Source organism: Petaurus breviceps, unplaced genomic scaffold (assembly GCF_028583685.1).
Source record: "Petaurus breviceps papuanus isolate PSGF00001 unplaced genomic scaffold, PetGlider_PUasm1.0 90847, whole genome shotgun sequence".
Lineage (NCBI taxonomy): Eukaryota > Metazoa > Chordata > Mammalia > Diprotodontia > Petauridae > Petaurus > Petaurus breviceps.
Window position 1 is genome coordinate 14,246,919 of NW_027187360.1, and position 27,977 is coordinate 14,274,895.

At 35.2% G+C, this 27,977-nt stretch overlaps 1 protein-coding gene across 3 annotated transcripts in view; it reads right to left on the reverse strand.

Moving 5' to 3' along the window:
- Window positions 1-27,977, reverse strand: part of LOC138149452 (serine/threonine-protein phosphatase 4 regulatory subunit 1-like) — a 76,357-nt gene that overhangs the window by 12,141 nt on the left and 36,239 nt on the right. For all 3 annotated transcript variants that reach the window (XM_069072469.1, XM_069072470.1, XM_069072471.1), the window contains 8 exons: window positions 26,832-26,978; window positions 13,645-13,752; window positions 12,787-12,852; window positions 11,859-12,017; window positions 10,489-10,661; window positions 8,625-9,079; window positions 6,587-6,783; window positions 587-682 (listed from right to left, as the gene is read on the reverse strand). In XM_069072469.1, coding sequence (XP_068928570.1) covers window positions 587-682; window positions 6,587-6,783; window positions 8,625-9,079; window positions 10,489-10,661; window positions 11,859-12,017; window positions 12,787-12,852; window positions 13,645-13,752; window positions 26,832-26,978 — 1,401 coding nt within the window. The remainder of the gene's footprint in view (window positions 1-586; window positions 683-6,586; window positions 6,784-8,624; window positions 9,080-10,488; window positions 10,662-11,858; window positions 12,018-12,786; window positions 12,853-13,644; window positions 13,753-26,831; window positions 26,979-27,977) is intronic.

Consider the following 27,977-nt stretch of genomic DNA (forward strand, 5'->3'; position numbering starts at 1 on the left):
TCATCATAGAGGGACATTCTCATTATTTTTACCACCATCAAGACAAATAAATAGCTCTAATTAAAAAATTAGCTGGAGGAAACCACTCTAGCACCTCTGCCAAGAAAACCCCCAAATGGGTCACAAAAAGTTGGACACCACTAAAAGTGACTGAACAACAAAAATAAAATAAATTATGGAATAAATTCATTCAAGAAGTCGGCCCAGAAGACAGAGTAGCCAATCACACAGTTATGTAGGACAGGCAGATATAAACTGGTCAGTCAAAATAGTTTTAAATGGTCTGAATCAAAAGAATGATAAAAATGTTAAAATGTTATCACAACTGTCTTTACACAATTATATTCTTTTTGATTACTAAATATACTACAATGGATTCTGCGGATCATTTTCTTTATTAACATTCTTTTTAAAAGGAAGAAAAAATTAAAAGTTGGCAACTTGAGTTTATAAACTAAGAAGGAAAATGAATGTTAGCTGAATAATAGTATTAAACTTAGGAAAAACCATCTTGGGCAAAACCCCCATGAAATTAAATGTAGATTCTTATTTTCTTCTCAAGACACATAGGTATTATTTTACTAACCTGTAACTTAGATTTATCATCTTCAAATGGGGTTGTGTCAGATCTCTGTTCTTTTTGCAAATGTTCACTGGTTCCGTTAAGATGTTTTTCAGAATCCTAAAAAGTTGAATTTGTATGTTACCCATTTGCTATTAAAAAAAGGGGAATTTAAACTATTCTTCCATTAGTAGAGTTCTAATGATGACATAAAATAGTACCCTAAAAAATTAAGTGTCATTTGATAATCCATGGCACCTTTCAGAAGATAAATTTACAGAGCTGTGTACTGTTATTAATACTGTGAAAAGGCCATTAATGAAAAGAGATAATACACTAAAATTCTTTATCACAATGGTTTTAAGAACTGCTTGGAGACTAAAATGAATAATTATGGCTAGAAATGACCAAGGAAAGGAAGAAGAGAAACAAAACTAACTTTATATAACAGTAGGGAGTGGCAAGTGCTAAAAGTTATCTACCTTTGATCTAGTTAGATGATACAGAAAGAGTACATTTGAATTTCAGTAAAAATGGTATAGCTGATAAAGTGTGTTCACTTGATTTTTGTTACATACACACACACACACACACACAACACATCTTCCTATGTATGTATACTCTGAATATAAAATCTTTGTTATGTTAACAAAACCTGCAAGAACTAGAGTGGCAATATTGGTCTCTGATCCCACATTTAATCAAATGACCTTCACCTTCAAATATAACGCCAATTTCTTATTTACACTTGAAATGTCATACTCTCATAGCATAATGGATCCTGACAAAATGCAGCTCACATACACTAAAAAGGAAACTCCTAATATACTCATAATGTTGTTTTCCCTGAAAAAGATAACAGTGATTAGCTGTTTTGTTCTTTCTATCTCCAGCCTAACAGTGCTTAGGGAGTAGTAAAAAAACTGAATTATTTCATCATTTTGAAATATAAAGTTAGAAGCTTCAACACCCTCAAATATTATTGAGATGTTTCCTAATGGTTTACTGGGTAAAAGGAATATTTTGAAAGTCACTTAAGTTCTAGCTTTCTCTAAGATAAATAAGGTCAATCACAAAAACTTTGCCATTCAAGAATAATTGTTCTCGGTCAAGATGGCGGAGTAGAAGCAGGACCTCCCCACTGCTCCAGCTTCCACCTTCTCCAATCCATGTAAAAAGGGGACTCTAAACAAACTGTGGAGCTGCAGAACCCACAAAATGACACAGAGAAGCTAACCTCCCACTGAGGACAGCCCAGCAGGCTGGCAGGAATCAGTCAGCACACTGCTCTGGGAGCCGAGCCCAGCCCAGCCCCACGCCGAGGCTTTAGCCCCAGGGTGGGCCTGACCAGGCACTGGCCAGAGGGACTCCAGATCAGCAGCAGCTGTCGCCGTTTCCAGATTTATCAACACAGAGATGCGAAGGACAAAGTGAGAGGTAAGTGCAGTCTGGACTTTGGGACCCAGTAAGTGGGAGTGCGTTGGCTTTTGCCCCCGGGGCGAGAAGCCGCTGAGACACCAGCACAGCCAGCCAGCGCCATGTGGCAGCTTCGGCTCCTGGCCTACAGAGTGTAGGGGGACCAAGCACCAGTCTGAGGGGTAATCGCTCTTGCTTTAACCTGCTTGGATCTGGATTGCAGTCTAGGGTGGAGGTCCTGGGGCATGTGTCTAGCTTGCCAGAGCATGTGGAGACCTCAGAGAGGGCACCCATTTAATACCACTGGCAGCTGAGAAAACCCCAGCATTTGGGATGAAAGCTCCCCTGTCTGGTGGCAGAGTCCTACTGTGGCAAAAAGCCCAGGGGTCAAGTGACTGAGGGGCAACATGACCAGGCAAAGGAAACAAAGCAGACTGAAGATTCCAACATTAGACTCCTAATTTGGGGACAAAAAGGAGCAAAGCATGGAACAGGAGGAAAACAGTGAAGTCAGAACTCCTGCACCAAAAGCTTTAAAGGAAAATACGAGCTGGTTACAGGCCACAGAGGACCTTAAGAAGCAGATAAGAGGGGGCGGCCAGGTAGCACAGCGAGTAAGAGCACCGGCTCCAGTGTTGAGAAGACCTGGAGATCGAATCCCGGGCTCAGACACTCAGCACCCACCCAGAAACACCTGGTCGTGTAACCTTGAGCAAGTTACTTAACCCCAATTGCTTAGGGGCGGCCAGGTGGCTCAGCGAGTAAGAGCACCGGCTCCAGTGTCGGGATGACCTGGATCAAATCCGGGCTCAGATACTCAGCACCACACCCAGAAATAACTGGCCGTGTAACCTTGAGCAAGTTACTTAACCCCAATTGCTTTAAAAAAAAAAAAGAAGAAAAAGCAGATAAGAGAAGTGGAGGAAAAATTGGGAAGAGAAATGAGAACAATGCAAGAAAATTACTAAATGAGAGTCAACAGCCTGATCGAGGAAAGTAATACCTAAAAAAAAGACTAACTCAAATGGCAAAAGAGGCTCAAAAAGGCAATGAATAGAAGAATGCCTTAAAAAGCCAATTTTGCCAGATGGAAAAAGATATCAAAAGCTCACTGAGGAGAATCATTGCTTCAGAATTAGATTAGAGCAAATGGAAGCTAATGACTTTATGAGAAATCAAGATGCTGTTAAACAGATCCAAACAAATGAAAGAATAGAAGGCAATGTGAAATATCTCATGGGAAAAACCACTGACCTGGAAAATAGATCCAGGAGAGATCATTTAAAAATTATTGGACTGCCTGAAAGCCATGACCAAAGTAAGAACCTAGAAATCATCCTTCAGGAAGTTCTCAAAGAAAACTGGCCTGATGTTTTAGTACCAGAGGGCAAAACAGAGGTTGAAAGAATCCACTGATCACCTCCTGAAAAAGATCCCAAAAAGAAAACTCCTAGGAATATTATAGCCAGCTTCCGGAATTCCCAGATTAAGGAGAGAATATTACAAGCAGCCAGCAAGAAACAATTTGAATATTGTGGAAACACAATCAGGATAACCTAGGATCTGGCAGCTTCTACACTGAAGGATCAAAGGGCTTGGAATATGATATTCCAGAGGTCAAAGGAGCTGGGATTAAAACCAAGAGTCACCTACCCAGCAAAACTGAGTATCATGTTTCAGGGGAAAATATGGTCATTCAGTGGAATAGAGGACTTTCGAGCATTCTTGCTGAAAAAACCAGAGATGAATAGAAAATCTGACATTCAGATACAAGAAGCAAGAGAAGCATGAGAAGGTAAACAGGGAAAAGAAATCATACGGAACTTAACAAAGTTGAACTATTAACATTCCTACATGGAAAAACAATAATTGTAACTTATGAAACTTTTCTCAGTAGTTGAAGGAATAGAAATACATATATGTCTATATATGAGGATATATGAATACATATGTGAATGTGTTTATATATGTTTACAGGTATACAAAGATAGAGGGCACAGGACCAATTTAACAGGAAGGGATGATACTTAAAAGGTGAAATTAAGAGGTGAGAGAGGAATATAATGAGAGGAGATGGGGAGAGACAGAATGGGGTAAACTATCTCATAGAAGAGGCAAATGGTTACAATGTAGGGGAAGAACAGGAAGTCAAAAGGGAATGGGGCAACCTTATTCCCATTGAATTTGGCTTGAGGAGGGAATGTAATACACACTAAATAGGGTATCTCACCCTCCAGGAGAGTGGGGGGGGGGGAAGGGGATGACAGGGGGGATGATGGAAGGGAGGGCAGGCTGGCGGGGAGGGAAGTTGGAAGCACCCACTTTTGCAAAGGGACGGGATGGCCAGCCAGGTGGCTCAGTGAGTAAGAGCCACAGCCCAGAGTTGGGATGACCTGGGATTGAATCTGGGCTCTGATACTTAGTACCACACCCAGAAATAACTGGCCGTGTAACCTTGAGCAAGTTACTTAACCCCAATTGCTTTAAAAAAAAAAAAAGAAAGAAAAGGGAAAGGATCAAAGTAGAGAATAGAACAAGTGGGAGGTGGGATAGGAGGGAGGGAAATATAGTCAGTCTTTTACAATACATCTACTATATTATTGTTTTGCATTAGCCACACATGTACAACCTATACTGAACTGCTTATCTTCCCAGTAAGGGTGGGTGACAAGGTAGGAAGGGAATGAATCTTTAATTCAAAGTTTTAAAAAGGGGTATGGGAGAAAATATGGGAGAGAGCAGACTGGAGGAGGGGATATCCTGTGGGACTGCTATTTTGGGGCGGTGGGTAGGGGAAAAACGGGGAGAAAATTTGTAACTCAAAATCTGGCAGTAATGAATGATATAAATCAGAAGTTAATAAAGCATTTGAAAAATAAAAAAAAAAGAATAATTGTTCTCTCTAGAATGAAAATGAAAATTTTTATTATGCAATAGTTTTTATGGTATACATTGTATACAACAGGGACCTATTAATAATTAAGAATATAGGCTATTGTAGAAATATTTTTAAAACTCTTTGCCCCATAAAGTATTCTGCAATCATATTCCCATAATTATCCATCTTTGGGAAAATTTTATCACTAACTAGAAGAATCTTTTTTTGGAGGGAAGGGAAATTGGGGTTAAGTGACTTGTCCAAGTAACACAGTTAGTAATTGTTAAATGTCTGAGGTCGAATTTGAACTCAGGTCCTCCTGACTCCAGGGCCAGTGTTCTATTCACTGTGCCACCTAAACACCCTGAAGAATCTTTTAAAACAGTATATAGGAAGTCTAAATTTTCTAACAAGCTGACTCAGGAACCAACTTTATATCCTAACACCAAGTTTCTTTCAGGTATTCATTTTTTTTTTTTAAAGATAGCTCAAAACTGCTAACTTTTTTGAGGAACCAATAATTTTAATTTTTATATGTGATAAAAGCCTGAATACTTATATTTTCCAGCCAGATAAATGCAAAAGGAAACTTTTACATTTTAAAAACCACATTTTGCTCATTATAGCTAATCATACCTAAAAAATGGGCTTTCATATCTATTTTTTTGAAACCTTAACCTCAAGTCAGAAACCAGAGTCTTATACCAAGCAAAGACTATTTAAAAAAAATATATCTATATGCTTTTAAAGTGATAGGTTTTCAAAATAGTTTTCCTTTATAAAATAGTCAAAATATTTTAAGGTAGTTGGCACATGAGCAAGACAAGTAGATGAGTTATATCATTAATGTAAAGTAACTAACTGAATAAACATGGTAAAAATTGGAATACTGGACCCATAAACCTGTGGTTTGTCATAAAGATATACTTAAAGACCATAGAGACCTTCTTTGGTATAATTTAATGGAAACCACAATCACATTCTAATAAGCAGATGAAAACTAATTTAGGGACTGAATACAATACTAGACATTCATAAACATTTGTTAAAATGAACTAGGTTTTGCTCTACTATAGTTTGGATTCTGAGGCACCCCTTTGTTGTGCTAATCCAGTAAATATTCTGGATCAGACTAGTTTAAGTGGAGCTAATGGGATCTTGAGAAGTATCAGGAATCCATCTCTTCATACCAGGAGAGTGCTAGAAAAAGCACTTTTGGAGAAGCATTGGTCACATAATGGTTCATAGATTCAAGCCATGAGATTAAATTCCAGGGTGTTGATGTTTTTCACTGGAATCTTTACCCTCTGAAAATACTTTGTGCTGCTTCAAATTTTCACAAGTTTGTTGAAGCAATAGATATTCGAACATTTGCTAGAAATACCTTCTAATTTTTCCCTTAGTGAATCCACCCACTACTATTATTAGAATACATTAAATGCTATTAGCTGTGACTTAAGATTTATATGGCTAGCCCCATTAAAAAACAAAAAACAAAACAAAATAAGAGTGTTCAAATAAACTTTGGAGAAGGAGTTTTTGGTAAGTTACTTCTCCAACTCTTGTTGTCTTGGAACATATCCATGGTTATCTAACAATTGATTATTTAGTTAACCTAAAAATGACCTCAACAATAAAATACAACTTTGCTATTTTCCTAAGTGAGATTTATTATTGTAATGCAAATTTATAGTTACTCTTTATTACTCAGAGAAAGTATAGATACTCACTGTGCTCTGTATTACCCTGGCCACCAACAGCTCATTTTGGGATGATACAGAAGAGATAGTGTTCTGATTCTCAGCGGCAGACCTAGGCTTTGAAGTGGCTACTTCCTCAGGGGACTCTTCTGCCTTTTTAGTTTCAGAATCACTCATGGAATCAAGCTGGGCAGCTCTAAGTGCGGCTGATAACACCTGAACCTGAGCTGTAATACAGTAAAGATTTAAGCAACTGTTAATTGTTTTATATGACTCCAAATTTCAGAAACAAATATCTTACCTCAAAACCAAAAGTATGAAATGTATACACACATATATTTGACCTTAAGAATGAAGGAAGAACTCCAGCTCCCCTTTAGACCCTCCCTGCTTTTGAGAGCCAGGTAGTGCTCTACACTATTATTGAGTTCACTGCTTAAACAATGCAGACTCAGGGCTCCTAGGCATGGCTCTTATCCCCTGGACAGGTAGTTGAGCCTCCTTCTCTGTGCTGAAGTTTTCCTTTCTGATGAAGCAGAAATAACATGTCAACACCTTTTCCATAAGATATAACAACCCATTTATGTCACACCTCACTGACAAAATGCTTTTCTTAAAATACTCAAGTGAAAATAGTTGATGTATTATTATTATCATTTAAAAAATGAGGAATCTGAGGCTCAAAAAATTTGACTTGCCCACTGTCATTCTTGCAAGTAAGATCAGAATAATGACTACCCACACACATTTTCATTCAATAAAATCAAAATCTTTTACACAACTTTCTGTATATACACACAAAAAGTATCTGCTAATTCCTCTAAGTTACAGTGGTTTTTTTTTTTTACAATTTTGTTTCATGCATTTTTTTTTTTGGTCAAAATGTGTAGGGATAGGGACTAGTAATAATACTGATTTCATTGGAAAAGGGAACTCCCCAATGAGGAAATGTCTTCTACTATGTGGACTGGCACCTTCTTTGCAACTCTAGCTTCAAGAGCTGCCTAGAGCAGTGAGAGGCTAAGTGACTTGTCCAGGATGTGCCAAAGGCAAGACTTGAATTCAAGTCATTCTAGTTCTGAGGCAGGCACTCTATCATGGTTGTTTAAAAGTATACTTATGTGAAAAGAACTTATTTTCTTCTAAGTTTATTTAACAGATCCAAAGATTTCCAAAGTAAATATATTTTTCAATGATATTTCTTTATTTAAAGATGATAGACCATATGTAGTTTACTTCCTTTATAAATTTGAGGGAAAGGAAGAAATCTATACAGATTCTTATAATATCCCCCTACAACCACACCATAAAAACGCTGCTTCTTTCTATATGAATAAGTTGCTGGGTGTTGGTTTTTTTTTTTCAGATTTCTCTAATCCAAGCAAGAATGCAAATACTAAATTACTTAAAACAACAGGGAGTTTTGATAGTGAACATGTAGACTGCAAAATTTATTCCCTAATTCCAACAATGAATAGAAACATCATTGATAAAAGGGGACACCAGAATCAGCATGCTATTAGGCGTACAGAGTGAAACCCAAAGTTCACATACCAGACCTAACATTTACTGGCTATCTGAGTACAGGCAAGTCATGTTTCTGAGCCTTGTAAAGAGAACAATAATACTGGCACTACCTAGCTCACAGGATTGGTGGCGAGGAAAGTACTTTGTAAGGTATAAAATACTATGTCAATATGAACCCCTCTTATCTAGCATCTCTTCATAATGATCTCTTTATAACGATATTAAAACCAGAAGCTCTGTAATAGTACTGTCAAACACATGTGCTTTTATAGTTAAAACTGACTTCAAAGTGAATGCATGTATACTCTTTCACACATCCACACATCCACAGACATCACACTTTCCAGGCAGGGATTAGTTTAGGCAAGTTTCACCTCACCTACACACGTACACACCTACACACACACACACACACACACACACACACACACTCTCTCTCTCTCTCTCTCTCTCTCTCTCTCTCTCTCTCTCTCTCTCATAGGAAGAAGGAAGATGTACTCACACATTCCATACAGACAAAATCACAATTACTGACTTATACCTTGGACATCTGGATCATTCATCATATGTTCCTGCAAACTTTCCAATACTTTTTTAATTTCACTACTGGCAACACAGCTCTTACACACAGTGTCTGGTATACAGCATCCTTCTTCCCGCTGCTCAGTCTTGGTTTGAAGCAGTTCTAAATCCTGGCTGATATCTGGGAGAGGTGTGCGCCAGTAAAGAAAATTATTGAATATGTCATCAGAACTTCCTGAACAAGCTTTCTTCAGTCCCTGGCAGTTGTTTACTTGACTATCATTAGCATCCTTGATTGCACAAGAACTGTCATTCTGGCAGCTTTGAATCAGCTCTTCTTCAGCGCTAGCAGGGCAGGCCACTTTCTTTTCTATTCCACCTACGTGCGAATTTTCAACATGCAGGAAATTACTAGTTTCAATTGATGTTCCTTCAGTCAGTGGATCTGGTTTTATGTGTTCAGGATTTCCTGAACTAGGAAAATGGGGGGAAGAGGGAAAAACAAACAAACAACTTAACATCCTGAACAGCATATGGCTTTGGTAGCAGTGAAATGTCTATCCACTAAGGTCTCTGTCTTCCTTCCTTTAGTTGTCTTCCCCATTCCACCAATGGATCTCTTTGGGCCAGGAGGAAGGGGAAGACACACACACACACACACACACACACACACACACACAACCCTACTGAGTATATTAAATATATTTAAAATATATATTAAAATTAAAACTCTAACTAGTCAACCATGTAGCTAGGCCCCCTTGGTACAAAAGATTAGAGAAGAATAGGGTGAAAGCTTTGCCTAAAACAATCCTGGATTATCTTTGTATTGTAATTATTCTATACTCTCATTAGAGAGAGAGGGCAGGGAAGAGTGGGCAGAATGCTGAACTTGCAGAAAGGAAAACCTAGCTACAAACCCCACCTTTGAAACTTACTGTAACCATGGGCTATGGGGTTTAACCTCTCTGTACCTCAGGCCAAATCCATAAGACTTACTAAGTTACAGACAGATGACAACTTGAGGGAGGGAGTTTTCTCAATAATGAAATCATAGATCTTTGACATGATGCCATATTTCTATCCTACATTAAAATAATTACTGGAGAGGTAGTTATATATTAAATTTTCTATATAGCTTAACTTCAAAGCCTATACCTATAACTCCATGGAGTCAGTCATCTTACAAGTATCTACCAATGGTAATGAGGGATAGGATACAAAATCATGAATAAATATATCAATAACATTACACCACCACTGCTTGAAAAACAGATACAAGTGCAATAATCAAGCAGTCTGTTAAGTTATCTAATTTGAAATATCACCTTTGTATACAAAAGATTATATACTACAATGTTCCCAGATATTTGGAGCTCTTAACATTGTGTTCATATTATCTACAGGATTTCCTATAACTAAAAGGTGAAGGGGATAATACCTTTCTAAATTATTTCAACTCTCATCTCAATGACTATTTCAAATAAACTTACAATAATATGTAATCACTTCATTACTTACAGTAAAACAGTCTTATTTTAAAACCTTTACAATATTTTTTTAATCAGACTTGTGATGACAAACTCCCTCTACTAATACTCCTAATATGCAACTGCAAGTCTTAAAGAATTGCCTGGAACACTTAAGAGATTATGTGACTTGCCCAGGATCACACAACCAGAAGCAGGACTTGAATGCAGGTTTTCCTGACTGGACGCAACTCTCTATGCACCCAGCCATGTTGTATCTCACTAAAATTAATACACTTCTTTAAATAATTAAAGCTCAAATTATCCATTTTATATGTACTCTCACAGCTAATCTTAACTGCTTACACAGAAAACAAACTTGCGGTGACAGCCATTTTTTTCCTTCAGGCTTACCAAGACGATGTGATACTGACACAACTGCCTGTGGAGCCAGAAGTGGAAGTGATGTCCTGTGCTGGTGGTCGGATACTTAGGGTCCCATCCTCTCGAATATAAAGACCAGCACTAGAAGGATTTGCAAAGGTAGAAATAAATGGACCAAGAGACTGAAAAGCAGCCTGACGTACCTGTAACAAGACAAAATGAGAAAATGAAATGTGACCTCCTCATCACAAGCTGGACATCCTTGCTTAAGGCTCCTATGAGATTCATTCAACTCAATTTAACATTTTTTATAGGGACAGGGTAAGTGATCCCTAAATCATCCAATATGAAAAGAGTAGTTCAATCCTTATTCCTTTGGGTGCAAGAAAAAAAGATAACAATTTTATACCTTGATTCTTGATTCCTTCATCTCTCAAGATTTCTATCCCTCATCTCTCAAGATTTCTAACATAACAGCTATTAGTAAACTTTTGTTATAACAAAGTTATATTAGTTCCTAATTAATATTTTCATTTCCTTCTGAAATTTATTTTTGTAGTATCTAAGAGCTAGAAAGGAAGTTATAGGTCACTTTGTCTGAACATCACGTTTTACAAGATAAGCAAACTGAGATCAGGGAAACGAAGCATTTTGTCCTTAAATCACTTAATGGACGACAGAGTGAAGACTAGAATTAAAGGTTTCCAGATCTAGTCTATTAGAATATTTTGGAGATATAAAGAAAGGGAAAGTCATATAAATACACAGATACATATAAAGAGGGAGGGAGTGTTTATATATCTGCCTATGAATATATGGTTATCTGTGAACAGAAACCCTTTAGCTTTTGGTCATTTATGGCCTAAAAAATGTCCTAAATTCCTTTAATGGTAAAAGAATGAACTAGAAACACTTAGCATACCATCATTCAAGGGGATAAAACTAAGAGATAATCTATGTGCTTTCAAAATAAGAAGTAACAATAACAAATCCTCACCAAGGACATGTGCATGTCATGCTAGCAATGAGATAAAATGGAAAAACTAGAAGAAGGAAAAGCTTGCTCTTTACTATGCTGAGTATGAAATTTGCTTACAAGCTTTCAAAAGGTAGCAAAGTTATTCCTTCTACCACACTCAAAAGGCTAACTTTAAATCAAGAAAGCAAGCCAACAGTAAGAGTGACATCACCATTAAAGTAGCATCTTTTTTTGGTGTGTGATAGATTTTGCTGAAAGAAGATGAATGGTTCAATTTCCCAAAATACAAAAGCCATAGCCATGTATTTGGAAGCCAAGTTGAAGACCTATACTTTCTGGTTAGCTTTTAGGCATGAAAGACATTAAGTCAAATATTTATATAATGCTTTAATCATGTTAATCTGTACTTCCTTCAACTTACCCATCTACAAGGGTCACTGATAAGATTGATAAAGAGAGGAGATAGTTTGGTTCTTCGAACTTCAGATGAAGTGGTGTAGGACACAGCCATAAAGCATTCAGCACAGGCTTTTCTCATTCCCCAAACACTATCAGAGCAGAGTTCAAAAAACTTTGGGATCTGCCAGAACAAATGGAACAGAAATATTCAAACTTACCTTATTGCAAGAGATTGCTTACGTTTAAAAAATTCCCAGCAAAGAAAATAAAATATCATTTAAAACAATTTTGAATAAATATTTCATTACTAATTTCAGTCACAACTTATCTAAGCTTATCAGAAAAAAACTGCTTTAAAAATATCCACAATGATTTTTTGAGCAGCTTTTTTTCAGCCTCCTAACTATCAAACTGAAATAAATTTAACCATGGAAAGGATGCTCACTTATGGAAGGATTTATATAGTATCTATTGCTACAATTCATTCAATTATGTTCTATACAAAGATAACTTTCATATACTGTATTCAAAGTCAGGACAGTAAAGTTATTCCCTGACTTTAAAACAAAACACAAATAAGCCTCTCAAGATAAAAATAAAAGAAAAAAATTAACATTAATTTGAAATGTGAAGAATTCTATCCACTCAATTTTAAATTCTACTAGATGGTGTTTCTTTTACTTTTACTCAATCAAGTACCAAGCATTTATTAAGCACCTATTATATTAGGCCCTATTCTAAGTGCTGAGGATACAATTACAAAGGTAAGACTTGCCACCAAGATGCACATATTCTACTTATCAGTAACAAAATGCTTTGAATATATTAATTTTTTAAATGGATAAATGTCAATTTAGGACTTAAAATTAAAAGTTCATTCCATATTAAATGCAACATAAATATAAAATTTATTTTAAATTAGAAATTACTTTTATTTAAATGTCACATACCAAAAATTTCTCAGTAGCTTCTTGTCCAACAGCATTACAGATATCCCCAAAATTTGTAGCACAGACCTGAAGTAAGGAAAAAGTATTGCTACCTGTTACTTTTAGTTAGCTGAAATGTACTTCCTTTGGTTCTTAAAAGAAAAAACTACAAACAAGCAAGCAAGAACCATAAATAAGTATATTTCTTGTCAGTCAGCTAACAAAAACTTGAATATATCCACAAGTACATAGTAAGTGCACCTAATTTAAAACTTCCCATCACTTCCACCACCACCACCACCAAAAAAAAAAAAAGCACACCAAAGAATAATAAGACTTGTAAAAATATAATAATTTTTCTTTATATCAGTCTCACATGCATAAATGCACATTGCCATCAACAATGACAAAATATAGCCCTTATATTCCCTAAACATGGTGAATCCAATGGCCCTACTGATTAAGTAGGGAGGTGGATTTGAAGTCAAGATCCAGAAGAGAAATAGTTTTCATGAAGTGCAGGAGTCTATGGACTAAGAACACAGAAATAGAGTAGATATCTCCAGATACCTAGGAACAGAGTATGCTTAGGCTGTTCCTGTCCATCACTGGATTCAGTGAATGCAATAAAACCTAATTCAAACCCCTTTTCACAACCTGCTTTCAGTTTGTCCTCAAACAATGCTCTCATACGTGTACATAAAATGGTATCTTCCTATTTCTATTAATTTACAATGAAAACTAATAAAACATAGTTTATGCATTCTATTAAAGGATAAATCTATTTTTAAACCAGACCATTTCTATCTAGTCAAGAAATTGTAGAATAATTTAATTTTAAATCTAACACATATTATGTTTGACACAAGATATTCCAACCTTCCGAACTTGGAAGAGTTTCCCATCACCACACAATTCACAAAATCGTGGAAGCAGCAGGCGTTCAACTGTGCTTTTACTTAGCATTGAAGCCATTTTGCAGATTATCTATAAAAATAAAAAAAATTACTTGAAAAACCAATGTATACCTACTATAAACACTACAAATACTATAGTTAAATTATGAAATCAAATTAAAACTAAGAATCTTCCCAACCTGCTTTTTAATCATTACATTTTTAGAGCTAGAAGAAATGTTTTCTTAGGGATCATATAGGCTAAACCACTTACTTTATAGAAAAGGATACCAAGGCCCAGAAAGGTCAAGTGGCAGGCCCGAGATCATATAAGCAGTTACGTGGCAAAACAGGGATTAAACCTATGTCTTCTGACTCCAGACCCAGTGCTTTATTTTAACATTCCCAAAGTTATATATGATGTCTGAACAATGTAAAAAAAGGCCTAACTTGTAACTCTTTTAGTTTCATACCCCATCTTTAAACACTGGTGTTTTAAAATAATTATATGTTTATACCTTATTTGATAGGAAAAAACTCACATGAAAATCAAGGAAATGAATAATAATTAGTCTATAGATAACAGAAATGAGTACAGCCCTCACCTTTTTAAAATTTAGAGAATACACATTTTTTTGTCCTTAAGTTTTCTTGTTTAGAGCTGGCATAATATGGTAGAAAAGAGCACTGAATTCAGAGTGAGATGACTACTTCTTTTACTATTTTTATGACACTGCATTGGTAGTTTAACTTCTGTTTTAGTTCCCTGAGGGAGTTGAATTAGATAATATCTATAGTTCCTTTTAGCTCTAAATCCTATGATCTTTTAGCTACAGATACCTCTAGAAAAATATTAAGGTACCATACTCAAAGCATTATTTAAAAATTACAAGTCTTCTTTATCTGTAAAGAAAAAAGAATGAAGGGGTGGCTAGGTGGCGCAGTGAATAGAGCACCGGCCCTGGAGTCAGGAGGAACTGAGTACAAATCCAGCCTCACACACTTAACACTTAGTAGCTGTGTGACCTTGGGCAAGTCACAACCCCAACTGCCCTGCCTTCTTCCCCCATCCAAAAAGAAAAAAAAAGAGAGAGAGGACTAAAAAACAATCATATCTATCCCTCCCCTTTAGCCACATTCACTCAAACTTATTCCATTAAAGCTCAAAGATTCTCAAAACTAAAAGCATTTTAAATCTAGTATCTTTGTCACAAGAAATAATTTTTGGACTCTGGGGACTATTTTTATGGCATGACTTTTCACGTATTTCATCAGAGCTACCTATTATTCTCTATAATGTATAACCACAAAAATTAATTTTAAAAAGTTTAAACATAAAAAGTTTTAAAATCAAGAATACAATATTAAAATCTGTTGAGAAAAAAACTATTCATTATAATTGCAGAATGCAGATAACTTTTCTGCCTGCAAGAACAATTACACTTTATCTATGGAGAACTGTTTACTACCCACTTTATAGGAAAATATGGCATAAATAAAAGCATTTTCTTGCCGATCATTAATACTTTTATTTATGTCATATTTTCCTATAATTTTTTACCTGAACCAGATAAAGAAGGCTAAAAAACATTCACACACACAGAATTTGGTATAGATACATTAAACACAAGAGGGAAACAGGTTAGGAAGGGAAAGAGATAGGATGGTATAAATGGAAGAAGAGTGAAGGAGGGAATAATATACCAAGTAAAACACATCAGCTTCAGAGATATTATCATAAAGCTGAGACCAAAACTTTTAAGGGGTAAGAAACAGATTGTAGCCTGGGTTTAGTGAAGAAAGAAGGGGCAGAGTACTAAGAACAGATCACTTCCATTATAGATTATTAGTGTTAATCAGATTCCTTCCTTTCCTCTTCCTCTTTGTAAAGATGGATTACAGTAGAAAAAAGAAAAAGTATAAGAGGATATTTTGTAGGGAAATAAACAATTACCACAACTGTGAACATGAATGGAATTGAACTCACCCACAAAAGGGAAAAGGATGGTAGAATAGATTAAAAACCAGTATTCAACAATATGTTACTTATAAGAAACATACTAGAAACATATAGATTCACACAGAGCTAAAATGACAAGAAAGGAATAAGAATTTATACAGTATCTACTATTTGTAAGGCACTACGCTAAGCATTTTACAAATATTATTTGATTCTCACAACTACTCTGTAAAGTAAATTCTGATTATTTTCCTAGTTTTACACTTGAGGAAACTGAAGCAAACAAAGGTTAAGTGACTTGCCAATGGTCATACAGAAGACTTCAAATCTGAGGTCAGATTTGAATGAAGGTCTTCTTGACTCCATATGCAGCACTATCCATATGTAGGGGTTGGAACAAAATATAACAAAAACAAAGCAACAGTAATAAGAGATGTGAATTAAAGTTAGACAAGGGAAAAATTATATGTAAAGGCATCATGATAAAATTCTGTCAATAATATATATATATTCTTATGTGTACAGACATATACATAAATGAGAACTGCCCCAAACTTCTGAATTTAGAAAATAAAATACCAATGGAAAGAACTCTTAGATTGTGTCCAAAAAACAAAACAAAACAAAACAAAACCCCAAAAACCCCAAGGCTGCAAAATCCAAGATACGTGGTTAAACTGAACATATGCTCTATCCTGAAAATCGAGCTTGCTCATAAATAAAAAAAGATGGATATTTAATAAAAGGTATTTGAAACATTTTTAGTAAGAAAACCAGAGATGAAGAGTTTATCTGTTTCTTGAATATCCCCAAAAAAAGAAATGTAGAAGGAGTGAATAAATGTAGAAGGTAAGGACAGCAACAGCAAAAGTGACAAAAGACACCAGTAAAAGATTCTTTGGGGTGGCTAGGTGGCGCAGTGAATAGAGCACTGGCCCTGGAATCAGGAGGACCTGAGTTTAAATCTGGCCTCAGACACTTGACACACTTACTAGCCATGTGGCCTTGGGCAAGTCACTTAATCCCAATTGCTCTCCAAAAAGCAAAAAAAAAAAAAAAAGACTTTAAAAATACATATAAGACAACAGGGGTGAAAGCAAAAGTCCAGTAGGGGTGACAGTGAAGAGGCAGACCTGTGGCATTATGGCAAAACCTGGCAACATGCTCTACTTATGGGTAAATAAAAAATGTTTTTGGTAGAACTACATCACAACATGGGAGTGTCCATAAAAGGGGGGGAGGGTAGCAGGGTGATAGAAAAGAATGTGTGATGTTCTGAGCTTAGCACACAGAGTTAGCAATAAGGGTAAGGTGACTTTTGTAGCCTCAGAAAAAGAGCCTACAAGGAAATTATTGGGGAGAAGGAGGGAAAGACTGAAAAGGTGAAAGTAAGGCAGCCTTACTCTGCAAGTAGGAGGGAATTCCAGAGGGGAAAGCTCTTACAGATGAAGGGGGATAATTAGTAAAGGAAGATGAGGACCTTTCACTGACCTGGGGGATTTAGTGATTGAAATGTCTACCTGTCTATAATGAGACAGGGGGAGCTGGAATTCTTTGGGGCAAGTGATGTACCAGGAGCAGGAAAGCATGGACACAAGGAGGACATTTCCAGAGAGGGTATAGACCAGTAGTAGGAGAGAGGCCCTACCATGGGGCAGTTTCCTCCCTAACAGCTTGCAATAACTGGCATTGTTTGGAGAGTGAAGCACAAAGGAAAAGAGGAATCCACAGGATAAGCCCTACAAGGCACTGGCAAAAAGTTCCTGGAGGGGAAAGACAAGAATAGACACTGTGGAAGCTTTAATCATATGTTGAATACAGAGAAAAGAGAGAGCCAGGATGATTATAGGGGTCATGAATCAGAATGTGGATCTAGAGTAAAACACAAAGAAAAGATGTTTAATTGAAAGAGTTAGAAAATCTTTTTTGGAAAGGGGCACAAAAAAATTTTTTTTTAAAACAAATGAATAGGACTAGCTGAATGGGTGGAGGCAAGGTGGATCAACTTGATTAATTGAAAGGAAAAGGAGAGGAAGAAATATATAACCAGATAAAAATAGGATAAAGGAACTAATAAACAAAACCATAAAGGAAAAGGAATAACAAAAGGGAATAAGGGATTCAGGAGTGAGGGGAAGAGAGCCAGTGAGAATAGGATCACATCAAGAAAAGATTAAGTAACTGATGCAACATAATGCTATGTTTACAGGAGAAGATGGGGGAAAAATCATAACATGGAAAAATATTTTTAGACAGATGGAGGAAAATATAAACCTAACTCATAATTTTAAACATAAATGGATTAAATAACTAAATAAAAAGAAAAAGAGTGACAGATTGGAAAATAAAACAAAATCCTACAATGTGTTGCCTATAAGAAACACATTTAAAAAACAAAGACATACATAATATAAAACTGAGGAAATGGGAAAAGAAATTATTAACTCTCAAGTGAATCCAAAACAGCAGAAGTTGCAACCAAGTTATCTGACAAAGTAAAAGCTAGCCTTCAAAAAATAAAAAGGGATAAACAAGGGAATTACATTATACTGAAAGCAACCACAGATAACAAAAAAGTATCAATAATAAAGATATATTCCAGATGTCTTAGCATTCAAATTCATAAAGGAAACACCTGAGGTACTAAAAGACATAGATAGTAGGCACAACAGTGACAGGAGATTTCAAAAATCCCTCTCTTACTTTTGGATGGGTCTAAAAAAAAGATAAACAAAAGGGAAAAATATAGAACTGAACAAATTTCTGGAGAAGTTAGATTTAAAAGAAATGGCATCATCTAAACAGAACTGGAAAAGAATATACACATTTCTGAACACCACAAAGAACATTTACAAAAACAGAACATGTACTAGGGCACAAAAATACTGCAACAAATGCAAAAAGTCAGAAATGCTTACTACCTCCTTTACAAACCATAAGGCAGTTAAAAAAAAAGTAATCAGTTGAGAAACCACAAACAAGATACAGATTCCAATGGAGACTTAAAATCTAAAATAACAAGTAGGCCAAAGAACAAATCATAGAATTAATACTATATAAAAAAGAAAATTATAATGATGAAACAACATACAACATAGCAAAAGAAACAGAAGAATACTTCCAAAGTTACAAAATATGCAAACTTGCATAAGTATATATAGATAAAGATTTTAAATAACCCAATCTCAGAAACGGAAATAGCTCTAGCTGCAAAGGAACCACCAAAGGAAAGAAAACTCTTGTTCCTGAGGATTTAGTGGAGCATTCTATCAAATTTTTAAAGAAGTTAATACCCATTCTTCACAAATTCTACTCAAAAAATGAGAAAGAAACACTCTACCAGAATCTTTTTATGAGATGATTGAGTTCTAATACCTAAGCCAGGAAAAATAAAACACAGAAAGAAAACTACAGATCAATATTATTAATCAACACTGAGAAATTTTAAACAAAATTCTGTCAAACGGACCATCATAATTTATCCAAGAAATCATTCATTATGATTATGTGGGATTTATACCAGAGATGTAAAGGATGGTTCAACACTAGGAAAAAAGGGAGTATATGCTGGGACCCAGTTAAACTCTCCAAACATTCCCATCCAAACAACTTTAAAATAATGCCTCAAATAAAAATTTTGGAGTGACAGAGCCAACAAAAATGTCAAAGGGAGACATTTATACTGTCCAAAGACAATTTAGGAGGTCCACAAAAGAGGTCTATAATACTAAGGTGGGCACAGGCCTGGAGTATAGTAAGAGAACCAGAGGTGAGTCTTGGAGGTGGCCATGACGGCAGCAGCAGCTTTGGGAGCTCTCCTCAGTCCAGAGAGAGAATATGGGATTGGACAACTAGTCAGACAGAGATTAAAGAAGACCCTTTGTGGGTGCAGCTGGTGCTAATCGGCAATTCTATGGCCCTCAGCAATTCTGGATCACATTTCCAGGGTAGAGAAGAGTGCTTTTGATCACAAGGGAGAAGGGGCCTTGGTCATAGTTTCAGAGCCAAGAGGGGCATTAGCACACTTGTGATTCCAAGAGATCAGGAGACATGGTTATAGTTTCAGATCCATGAGAAGCACTAGCACTTGTGATTGCAAGGGAGCAAGGGCCCTTTGTGGGTAAAGACCAGAGCACAAACCAGGAAAACAGTGACCACATACCTCTTCCAGGACAAAACCACCCTGGAAGAACCAAAAACTTGCAGACCCCAGAACTCTCTGAAAACAGCAGCATAAAAAAGTATAAAGCTTGGCACAGGTCTTTCCCACCCCGAGATGAGCAAAGTCTAAATTTAACATAGAGTTCAAAGTGAAGTAATAGGCCGAGAAAATGAGCAAACAATTAAAAAAAAGAACTTGATTATAACAAGCTACTATAGTGGCAGGGAAGACCAAGACATAAACTTAGAAGGCAGCAATGTGAAAGCTGCTACAAGCAAATCCTCAAAATAAAAAATTGCTAATTGGATCCAAGAACAGAATGAATCCCTAGAAGAGTTAGAGATGAATGGTGGAGGAAAAATTGGGAAAAGAAATGAGAGTAATACAAGAAAATAATGAAAAAAGAATGAGCAGTTTAAGAAAATAGGGCAGCTAGATGGTGCAGTATATAGCGTGCCTGGCCTGAACTTCCTGAAGTCAGGAAGACCTGAGTTCAAATCCAGCCTCATACACTTAATAGCTGTGTGACCCTGGGCAAGTAATTTAATGCTGCTTGCCTCAGTTTCTTCATCTGTAAAATGAGCTGGAGATGGAAATGGCAAACCACACCAGTATCTCTGCCAAGAAAATCCCAAATGGTGTCACAAAGTATCAGACATGATTGAATGACTGGGGAAAAAAAAAAGGCAGGAACCAAAAAAAAAAAAAGGCTGAAGAAAATAACATCTTAAAGAACAGAATTCGCCTAATAGTAGAAAAGGCACAAAAATTCACTGAAGAAAAGAACTCCTTTAAAAGCACACTTCACCAAAGGGAAAAAGAGGTACAAAATCTCACAGAAGAAAATAATTCCTTAAATACCAGAATTGGGAAAGTAGAAGCTAATGAGAAATTCATGAGAAATCAAGAAACAATCAAAGATAAAAGAATGAAAAAATAAAAGAAAATGTAAAATATCTCAGCAGAAAAACTGCCCTGGAGAATCAATCAAGGAGATATAACTTAAGAATTATTGGACTACTGGAAATCCATGATCGAATAAAAAGCCTATACATCACAACTCAAGAAATTATCAAGGAAAACTGCCTTGGTATCTTAGATCTAGAGGGTATAATAGAAATGGAAAGAATTTACCAATTACTTCCTGAAAGAGACCCAAAAATGAAAACTCCCAAGAATATTATAGTCCAGAGCTCCCAAATTTCAGAGCTCAAGCAGAAAATACTTCAAGGAGACAAAAAGAAATTATTTAAATATCATGGAGCCACAGTAAGTATAACAGAAGATTTAATAGCATCCATGTTTAAGGAGCCAAGGGCTTAGAATGTGACATTCCGAAAGGCAAAGGAACTAGGATTATAATTAAGAATAACCTACTCAGCAAAACTGGGTATGATCCTTTGGGGGGAAAACAGATACTTAATGAAACAGAGGATCTCAAGCATACCTGATAAAAAGTTCTGAGTGGAACAGAAACCTGCCTGGCATTCAAACATACCATATTTCACTGCATAATTGTCACAGATTTTACGTCAACATTTTTTTTTTTGCAAAAAAATGGGGTATGACCATTATGTGAAGCTTTTTAAAAAAACTGTGCTAGTCTTACTTGTCTTTTAGTTTCCACCAGTCTCACATTGACTTTTCACTCACTGAACTATACAGCTTAGCTAGTGGGGGAAGATGCATGTCTTACCATATCATGTGACTTACTCAAGGCAGTTTCACCTGCCTGTACACTCCCCTTGTGCCTACAGCTGTTCAGTGGGTTGAGTGACAATACCGTTAGTAATACAGTGCTCTAAACAAACCACACAAGTCGGCTTTTGGAAATATACTGACAATGTGTGTGCACTGAGAATTTTAGGCTTGTGGCCCTCAATGCATAAGAGATAAATGTGTATCCATATGCCATTGGTGAATACACTGCTGCTCTGCTTACCTTTTAAGCAGTGTGGCCAACAAAATTATACCATGCCATAATTACACAATGAAAGGTTACAAACCAATTTTTGGATTGGAAAAAAAACCCTCAACACCCAGAGTGCCACGATTATGGGGTGAAATACAGTAAGAGTCCAAAGATTCATAAAATGGTAAATATGCAAGAGCACTTATAAGGGACTCAAAGTCAAACTGTTTATATTCATTTATGGGAAGATGATACATATAACTCCTACAAACGTTATCACTATTAGGAAAGTTAAAAGAAAGTATGGATATGAGTTGATTATGTTGGGAGATATTTTCTCCTGGAGGAGCAAGAAAAAGGGATGCATTGGGAGAAGGGAAAGGGACAGGCAGAATGGGGAAAATTTTCTCACACAAAAGAGGCATATGAGGAAAAGCTTTTATAATAGAGGAAAAAATGGATGTGGTAGGCTATGCTTGAAATTTACTCTTATTTGAATTGGTTAAAAGAGGGAAAAATATATATACACACTCAGTTGGGTATAGAATCTATCTTACCCAGTAGGGAAATAGGAGGGGAAGGGGATAAGAAATATGGGGAGTAGGAGTAGGGATGATAAAGGGAGACTGGATTAAGGGAGGTAGACTTTTGAGGAGGTACAAGATAAAAAGAGAGAAAAGGATAAACAGAAGAAAACAGGATGGTGGGAAACACATAGTAATTGGTACTGTGATTTAAATGGGATGAGCTAACTCATAAAATGGAACTGAACAGTAGAATGGATTAGAAACCAGACTCCAACAACATGTTGTAAACAAAAGACACACTTGAAATAGAAAGACATATACAGAGTTACAATAAAGGGCTGGAGCACCAATACTTTAATGATGATCAAGACTTGGCCACTTTGATCAATACATTCCAAAGACATGATGAAAAAAAAAAAGAAATGATGAACTCAGTGCAAATTGAAGTATAATTTTCTCACTTCCTTTTTCTTGCTTTAAAAAAATTATGGCTAAATATGTTTTGCATGATTTTGCATGTATAATTGACATCATAATATTTGCTTTATTAGTGATGGGGGAGGAGTAGGAAGAAGAGAATCTGAAACTAAAAATAAAAAGGATGCTAAAAAACAATAATAAAGAAAAAAGTTAGGAAAATAATCAGCATAGGGGTGGCTAGGTGGCACAGTGAATAAAGCACCAGCCCTGGAGTTAGGAGGACCTGAGTTCAAATCTGGCCGCAGACATGTAACATAAAAACTAGCTGTGTGACCTTGGGCAAGTCACTGTTAACCCAATTGTCCTCCAAAAAGCAATATATATATATATATATATATATATATATATATATATAATCAGTATAACTAATCATAAAAAAGTCTTTGACAAAGTACAATACTTCTTTAAGCTAAAAAATCCTACAAAGTATATGCATAGAGGGACCTTTAATTAATATCATAAAAATTTTTGGAGCTGTGAATTAGTCCAATCATTCTGGAAAGCAATTTAGAACAATATACATTGAAGTCATCCAACTGTACATATCCTTTGACTCAAGGATACCGCTATGGGTCTAATGCCCCCAAAGAGATTAAAGATGAAGGGAAATGAACTATATGTACTAAAAATATTTATAGTAGTACTCTTTGCAGTAGCAAAGAACTGGGAACAAAGTTGGTATCCATCAAGTGGGAAAAGACTGGATGAACTATGGTATATGAATGAGATGGAAAACAACTGTTCCCTGAGAGATAGCAAAAGGGACACTCAGATAAATCTGAGAATACTTGTATAAATAAATGCAGAGTAAAGTAAGGAAAAGCAAAAGAAACATTTTATACATTATCAACAATACTATAAAGGAGAAGAAGTTTTAAAGATTTTAGACTTTTGAAAAATTCAATGAATAATTATGGCTTTAGAAGACATGGTATACGTCCCACCTCGTGGTGGAAGGGTGATGGATAGGTATATAATGAGACATGCATTTTTAGGCATGACAAAAACAGTATAGACTGATTATACTTATTTATTACAAAGGAGGGTTTTTAAGACAAAGTGAGGACAAAGGGACAGTGAAACCAAAAAAAATAAATTAGAAGGAGCATCAATGAAACATTTAAAATTACACAGAAGAGAGCAGAAGTTCAAAAGGGGGAACAGACAAGTAAGGCTTATTAAAATAAAGTATACTTTAAAAGACCAAATTATACATAGTAAATTCAGTTTCATAAGAAAACTTTTTCCTGTCCTTTGTATATATGGAAATGTTTATATGTTGTTGACTCTCAAATCCATAATGAAAAATTTATTTTTTTAAAAAGCCTATAAAACTATGATCAGTGAATTGGCCAATCGTGACTTCAGAAGACTAATGATGAAAGACGTCTCTCACTTCTTGGGTGTTAGACAATAGGTGCAAAATAAGGCATACATTTTCAGGAACAACTAAAATAAACACAAACTTATTTTGCTTGACCATAGTTAATTGTTATAATAAAGGGCTTTTATGGGTAGGGAGAAAAGTTGAGGGTGAGAGTCAGAGAGAAGTAATGATAATGAGGCAAAGAAAAATAAAAGTATAAATTAAACACTTAAAAAATATAAACAAGAAAGCAGAAGAAGGAGGGTCAGAAAGGAGATAAAGACAGGGTATGGTAACTACCATATTAATTTTATACACACACACACTATCTGTGTATAGTTTATATAAATGTAAAATTTATGTAATAGATTGAGAGTTTCTGTGTCTACTCTTTTTGTCTATGTAAATGTTCATGTTTCTTGATTTTCTAGTTGATAATAAGAAAAAACGGATATGCAGGATTAATATTAATATAGGGAAAAAACTTGAGAGATAATGGGGCAATTCTACTGCTAAATTAAAAAATAAACTTGCCTTCCTGAGATAAGCAAAGATGTATGAAATAAAGAAATTCTTCCCTCTCATTTACTTTAGGAGCCCTCTTCCCCTACCACTTCTGTAACATTGTCAGGCCTAGATTAATAGTTCCAAGGTTAAGATAAGACCTCATCTGAATTGACTGCGACAAACTTCAACATCCACACATATTTATTAGGAGGCTAGCTGTTAGGTAAGGTTAATGGTTGGTATTTATTAGCAAATAACTGTAGCAAAAAATGACGCTCAGTAAGTGCATGAGAGGTACGATTCAAGTGATATATTAGGTCTAAATGGGTAAAGATCATTATTGACTGGGGGAATCTAGCAATACAATATGGATGGTATAGCACTTGATTTGGGCCTTAAAAAAGAAAGACAGGATTTAAACAGCCTAAGATGGGATTGGAGGGGTTTTCAAGCACTCAAAGCAAATTTCACCAAACAAGACTTCTACAAGGTTATAAATTCTGTAATTAGGTCAAATTTTTAAAATAGTTCTGTTGAAAAATAAGCAAACAAAAAAACCATATTACACCAACCATCTTAAAAGCAGAGATATGTTTAGTATTAAAAGAATTTTACATGAAGTTCAGTCAAATTTATAGACATGTATATATGGATGTAACAGTTAAAATAATATTATTTTTACCAAGCAAAACAATAGCTAATTATAATTATACCATGAAGGAGTCTTGTAAGGAAGTTTTTACAAGCTTGTTAAGACACTCTCAATACTTACATTTTTAAAAAAAGAATGTTACTGAGGATAATGTGGTATTTGGCAATAAAACAAAATGGAGAAAATAAGACAAAATGGAGAAAACCCTATTTTTCATTATGTCAGTCTTCATGATAAGACCTCTTGCTGTATCAGATGTCACCCTGGAAACCTGCCTGACTTCCAAAATGGAAGAAAGAACTAAATGGCTAAGAGGTTTACTGGTCATATGCCAAATACCCTTACTAATGGCAACATTTAGTTTCATTTTCAAGAATCAATGTAATTAACTGCTTTAAAAAAAAAAAACTAGGGATTTCATAGAATATCTGAGAATTTAAACTTAATCACTTTTTCAAACCAAACCTTTTTTATAAACTTATAGAACATACAAATATAATTTTGTCAAAAAGGCCAGTCCTTAAACTTCTACTTGCAGAAAATGAACATAAAAGGCATATGCATGCCAAGTAATCAGATGTTATGTGTTTTACTACATACAAAATTCTAGGGGAGCTATTGCTCCATAACACATAGTATTTCCGTATTTTGAACAAAATTCTCTTTTCTCTTCAAATATGGCAAAGATTTTTCTTCTTTGCATCTTAGTGAACTCATAAATAAGACTTTCTTCAATTCTTCAAGAATAACTCTAAAACCATGGCTAACTTCTTCAATAAAGCATCAAGTACATAATTGTACAAGGCATTTTAAATATAAAGAACAAGGACCTCCCACTTCATCAATTACAGTTGTCATTATCATAACATTTAACTTATATAATAATTTTATTTTAATAAAATAACTATAAAACTTAAATAACTACTTAAATTTATATAATTTTTATCCTTTCAAAGGCTATAAAATTAACTCCTTATATATGGAGTTTGATAATCAATATTCTGAACTCACAAGATACAAATGTACGCATTTTATAAGATTTATCACAATTGCTTTAGCTTTATTTTTTAACTGATTTAAATACCAATGCTATATAGAGTAAAGGGACTGAAACCTGTCAATTAGAATTTATCAATAGAATATGAACTTTATATCATAGGCTTTTAACTGATTAATGTTACACTGTGTCTCCTCTCTCCAAGTTTTCTTGTCATTCTTGGTAAAGACACAGTTGGTAGCAGTACCACATCTCCCTCCTCTATTCAATGATATTACTATCATCAGGACCCCTAACCTCCAATATGAATTCAAGGCTCTAGGGCAATGAAGAAGTTTTTCTTCTCACAAAAAGGTTGGGGATCCTTACTAAAGAGCTAGTGCCACTAAAAAAAAAAAACTACCAAAAAACCCAACACCCCCCCAAAGATGTTCTGTAATAAAATGCAAGTTTTTAATAATAAAATCATAAATTATAAGATAGATAACTTGCTGAAAACATAACAAATATTAACTAAGCCAAAAAGTATACTTCAAGCTGTACAACAATCATTTCATACAAATTACCATATAAATATATGAAGTAGGTATCACCACGATTTACTTACATTCACAGCTTCTGCTTTGTATTCATCATCACTGTCTGGAGCAGACAGGTCCAGTAGTATTGGGCAGACTTTGTTTTCAATATCATTTTGAAAAATTAGATCCTGTTCCAATAGAATTAACAGTACTTCCTGACTTGATTTCCTAACCTAAAATGGTTTTTAAAAAAGGGGTGGGGAAAAGGAAATATAAAAGTGTTTAAAACTATTTTTAAAAGGTTTTCTTCTTTCTTAGACACAGAAAGTTAGAAACAACACAGATCAGCATCTTAACTTTCCATTCACACCAAACATAAGAGTTCTGGTTACTATAATTCAAAAGAGATGTACTGAAGTTAGTACAAGATCAGAGAAGGATAATTAAGAGGACTAAGGCAAAGGAACATTTTCCATATGGAAACTGACCAAAAATAAAACAAAAACAAATGAACAAAAAACCCAACCTAGGACTCTTTAAATTGGAAAGATGAAACTGAGGTGGGAGTGAGGGGGGAGATAAATTAAGTAAAAAGTGACTAAACTTGTAAAATCATGAAGACTGAAAGAGCTTGGACCCCATAAAATCTCAAAAAGAAAAGGTTTTAGAAAAATAAAAACAGACATAGTGGTACTTTACACACTAGATAACAACAGATTTAAAGAAATTACCTCCCAAAGAAGTGGGGAAACAAGGTGAAAATATAAAAAGATTCAAGCAAAGTTGAGATATAAATGTGTATTCCTAACCTCTCTTTATATAACCTGTTATATTCATTATCAATCAAACCTTTGCACTCATGACATGGAGGTCACACATATTAAAATTTTAAGCAGAAGAGCTACATAATCAAAGTGGGGTTTTAGGATGACTAATCCAAAAGCTGTATTTAAAATGGACTGGAAAAAATAGAGGATCAAAGACAAGATTAGTTAGTAAGCTACTGCAATAATCCTGGTGTGAAATGATGATAGCTTTCCAGAAAAAGAAAGGGAGACAAATATAAGACATTAGAAGGTGTGACAAGCCAGACTGGTAACCAAATGATATGGAGTAGTGAGAGAAAAGGGGTCAAAGTTAACTTCAAGGTTTCAAGCCCAGATGAAATTTAACAGAAATTGGGAAATTATAATGTAAAAACTATTTTGCAGAGAAGAGAGTGATTAATTTGG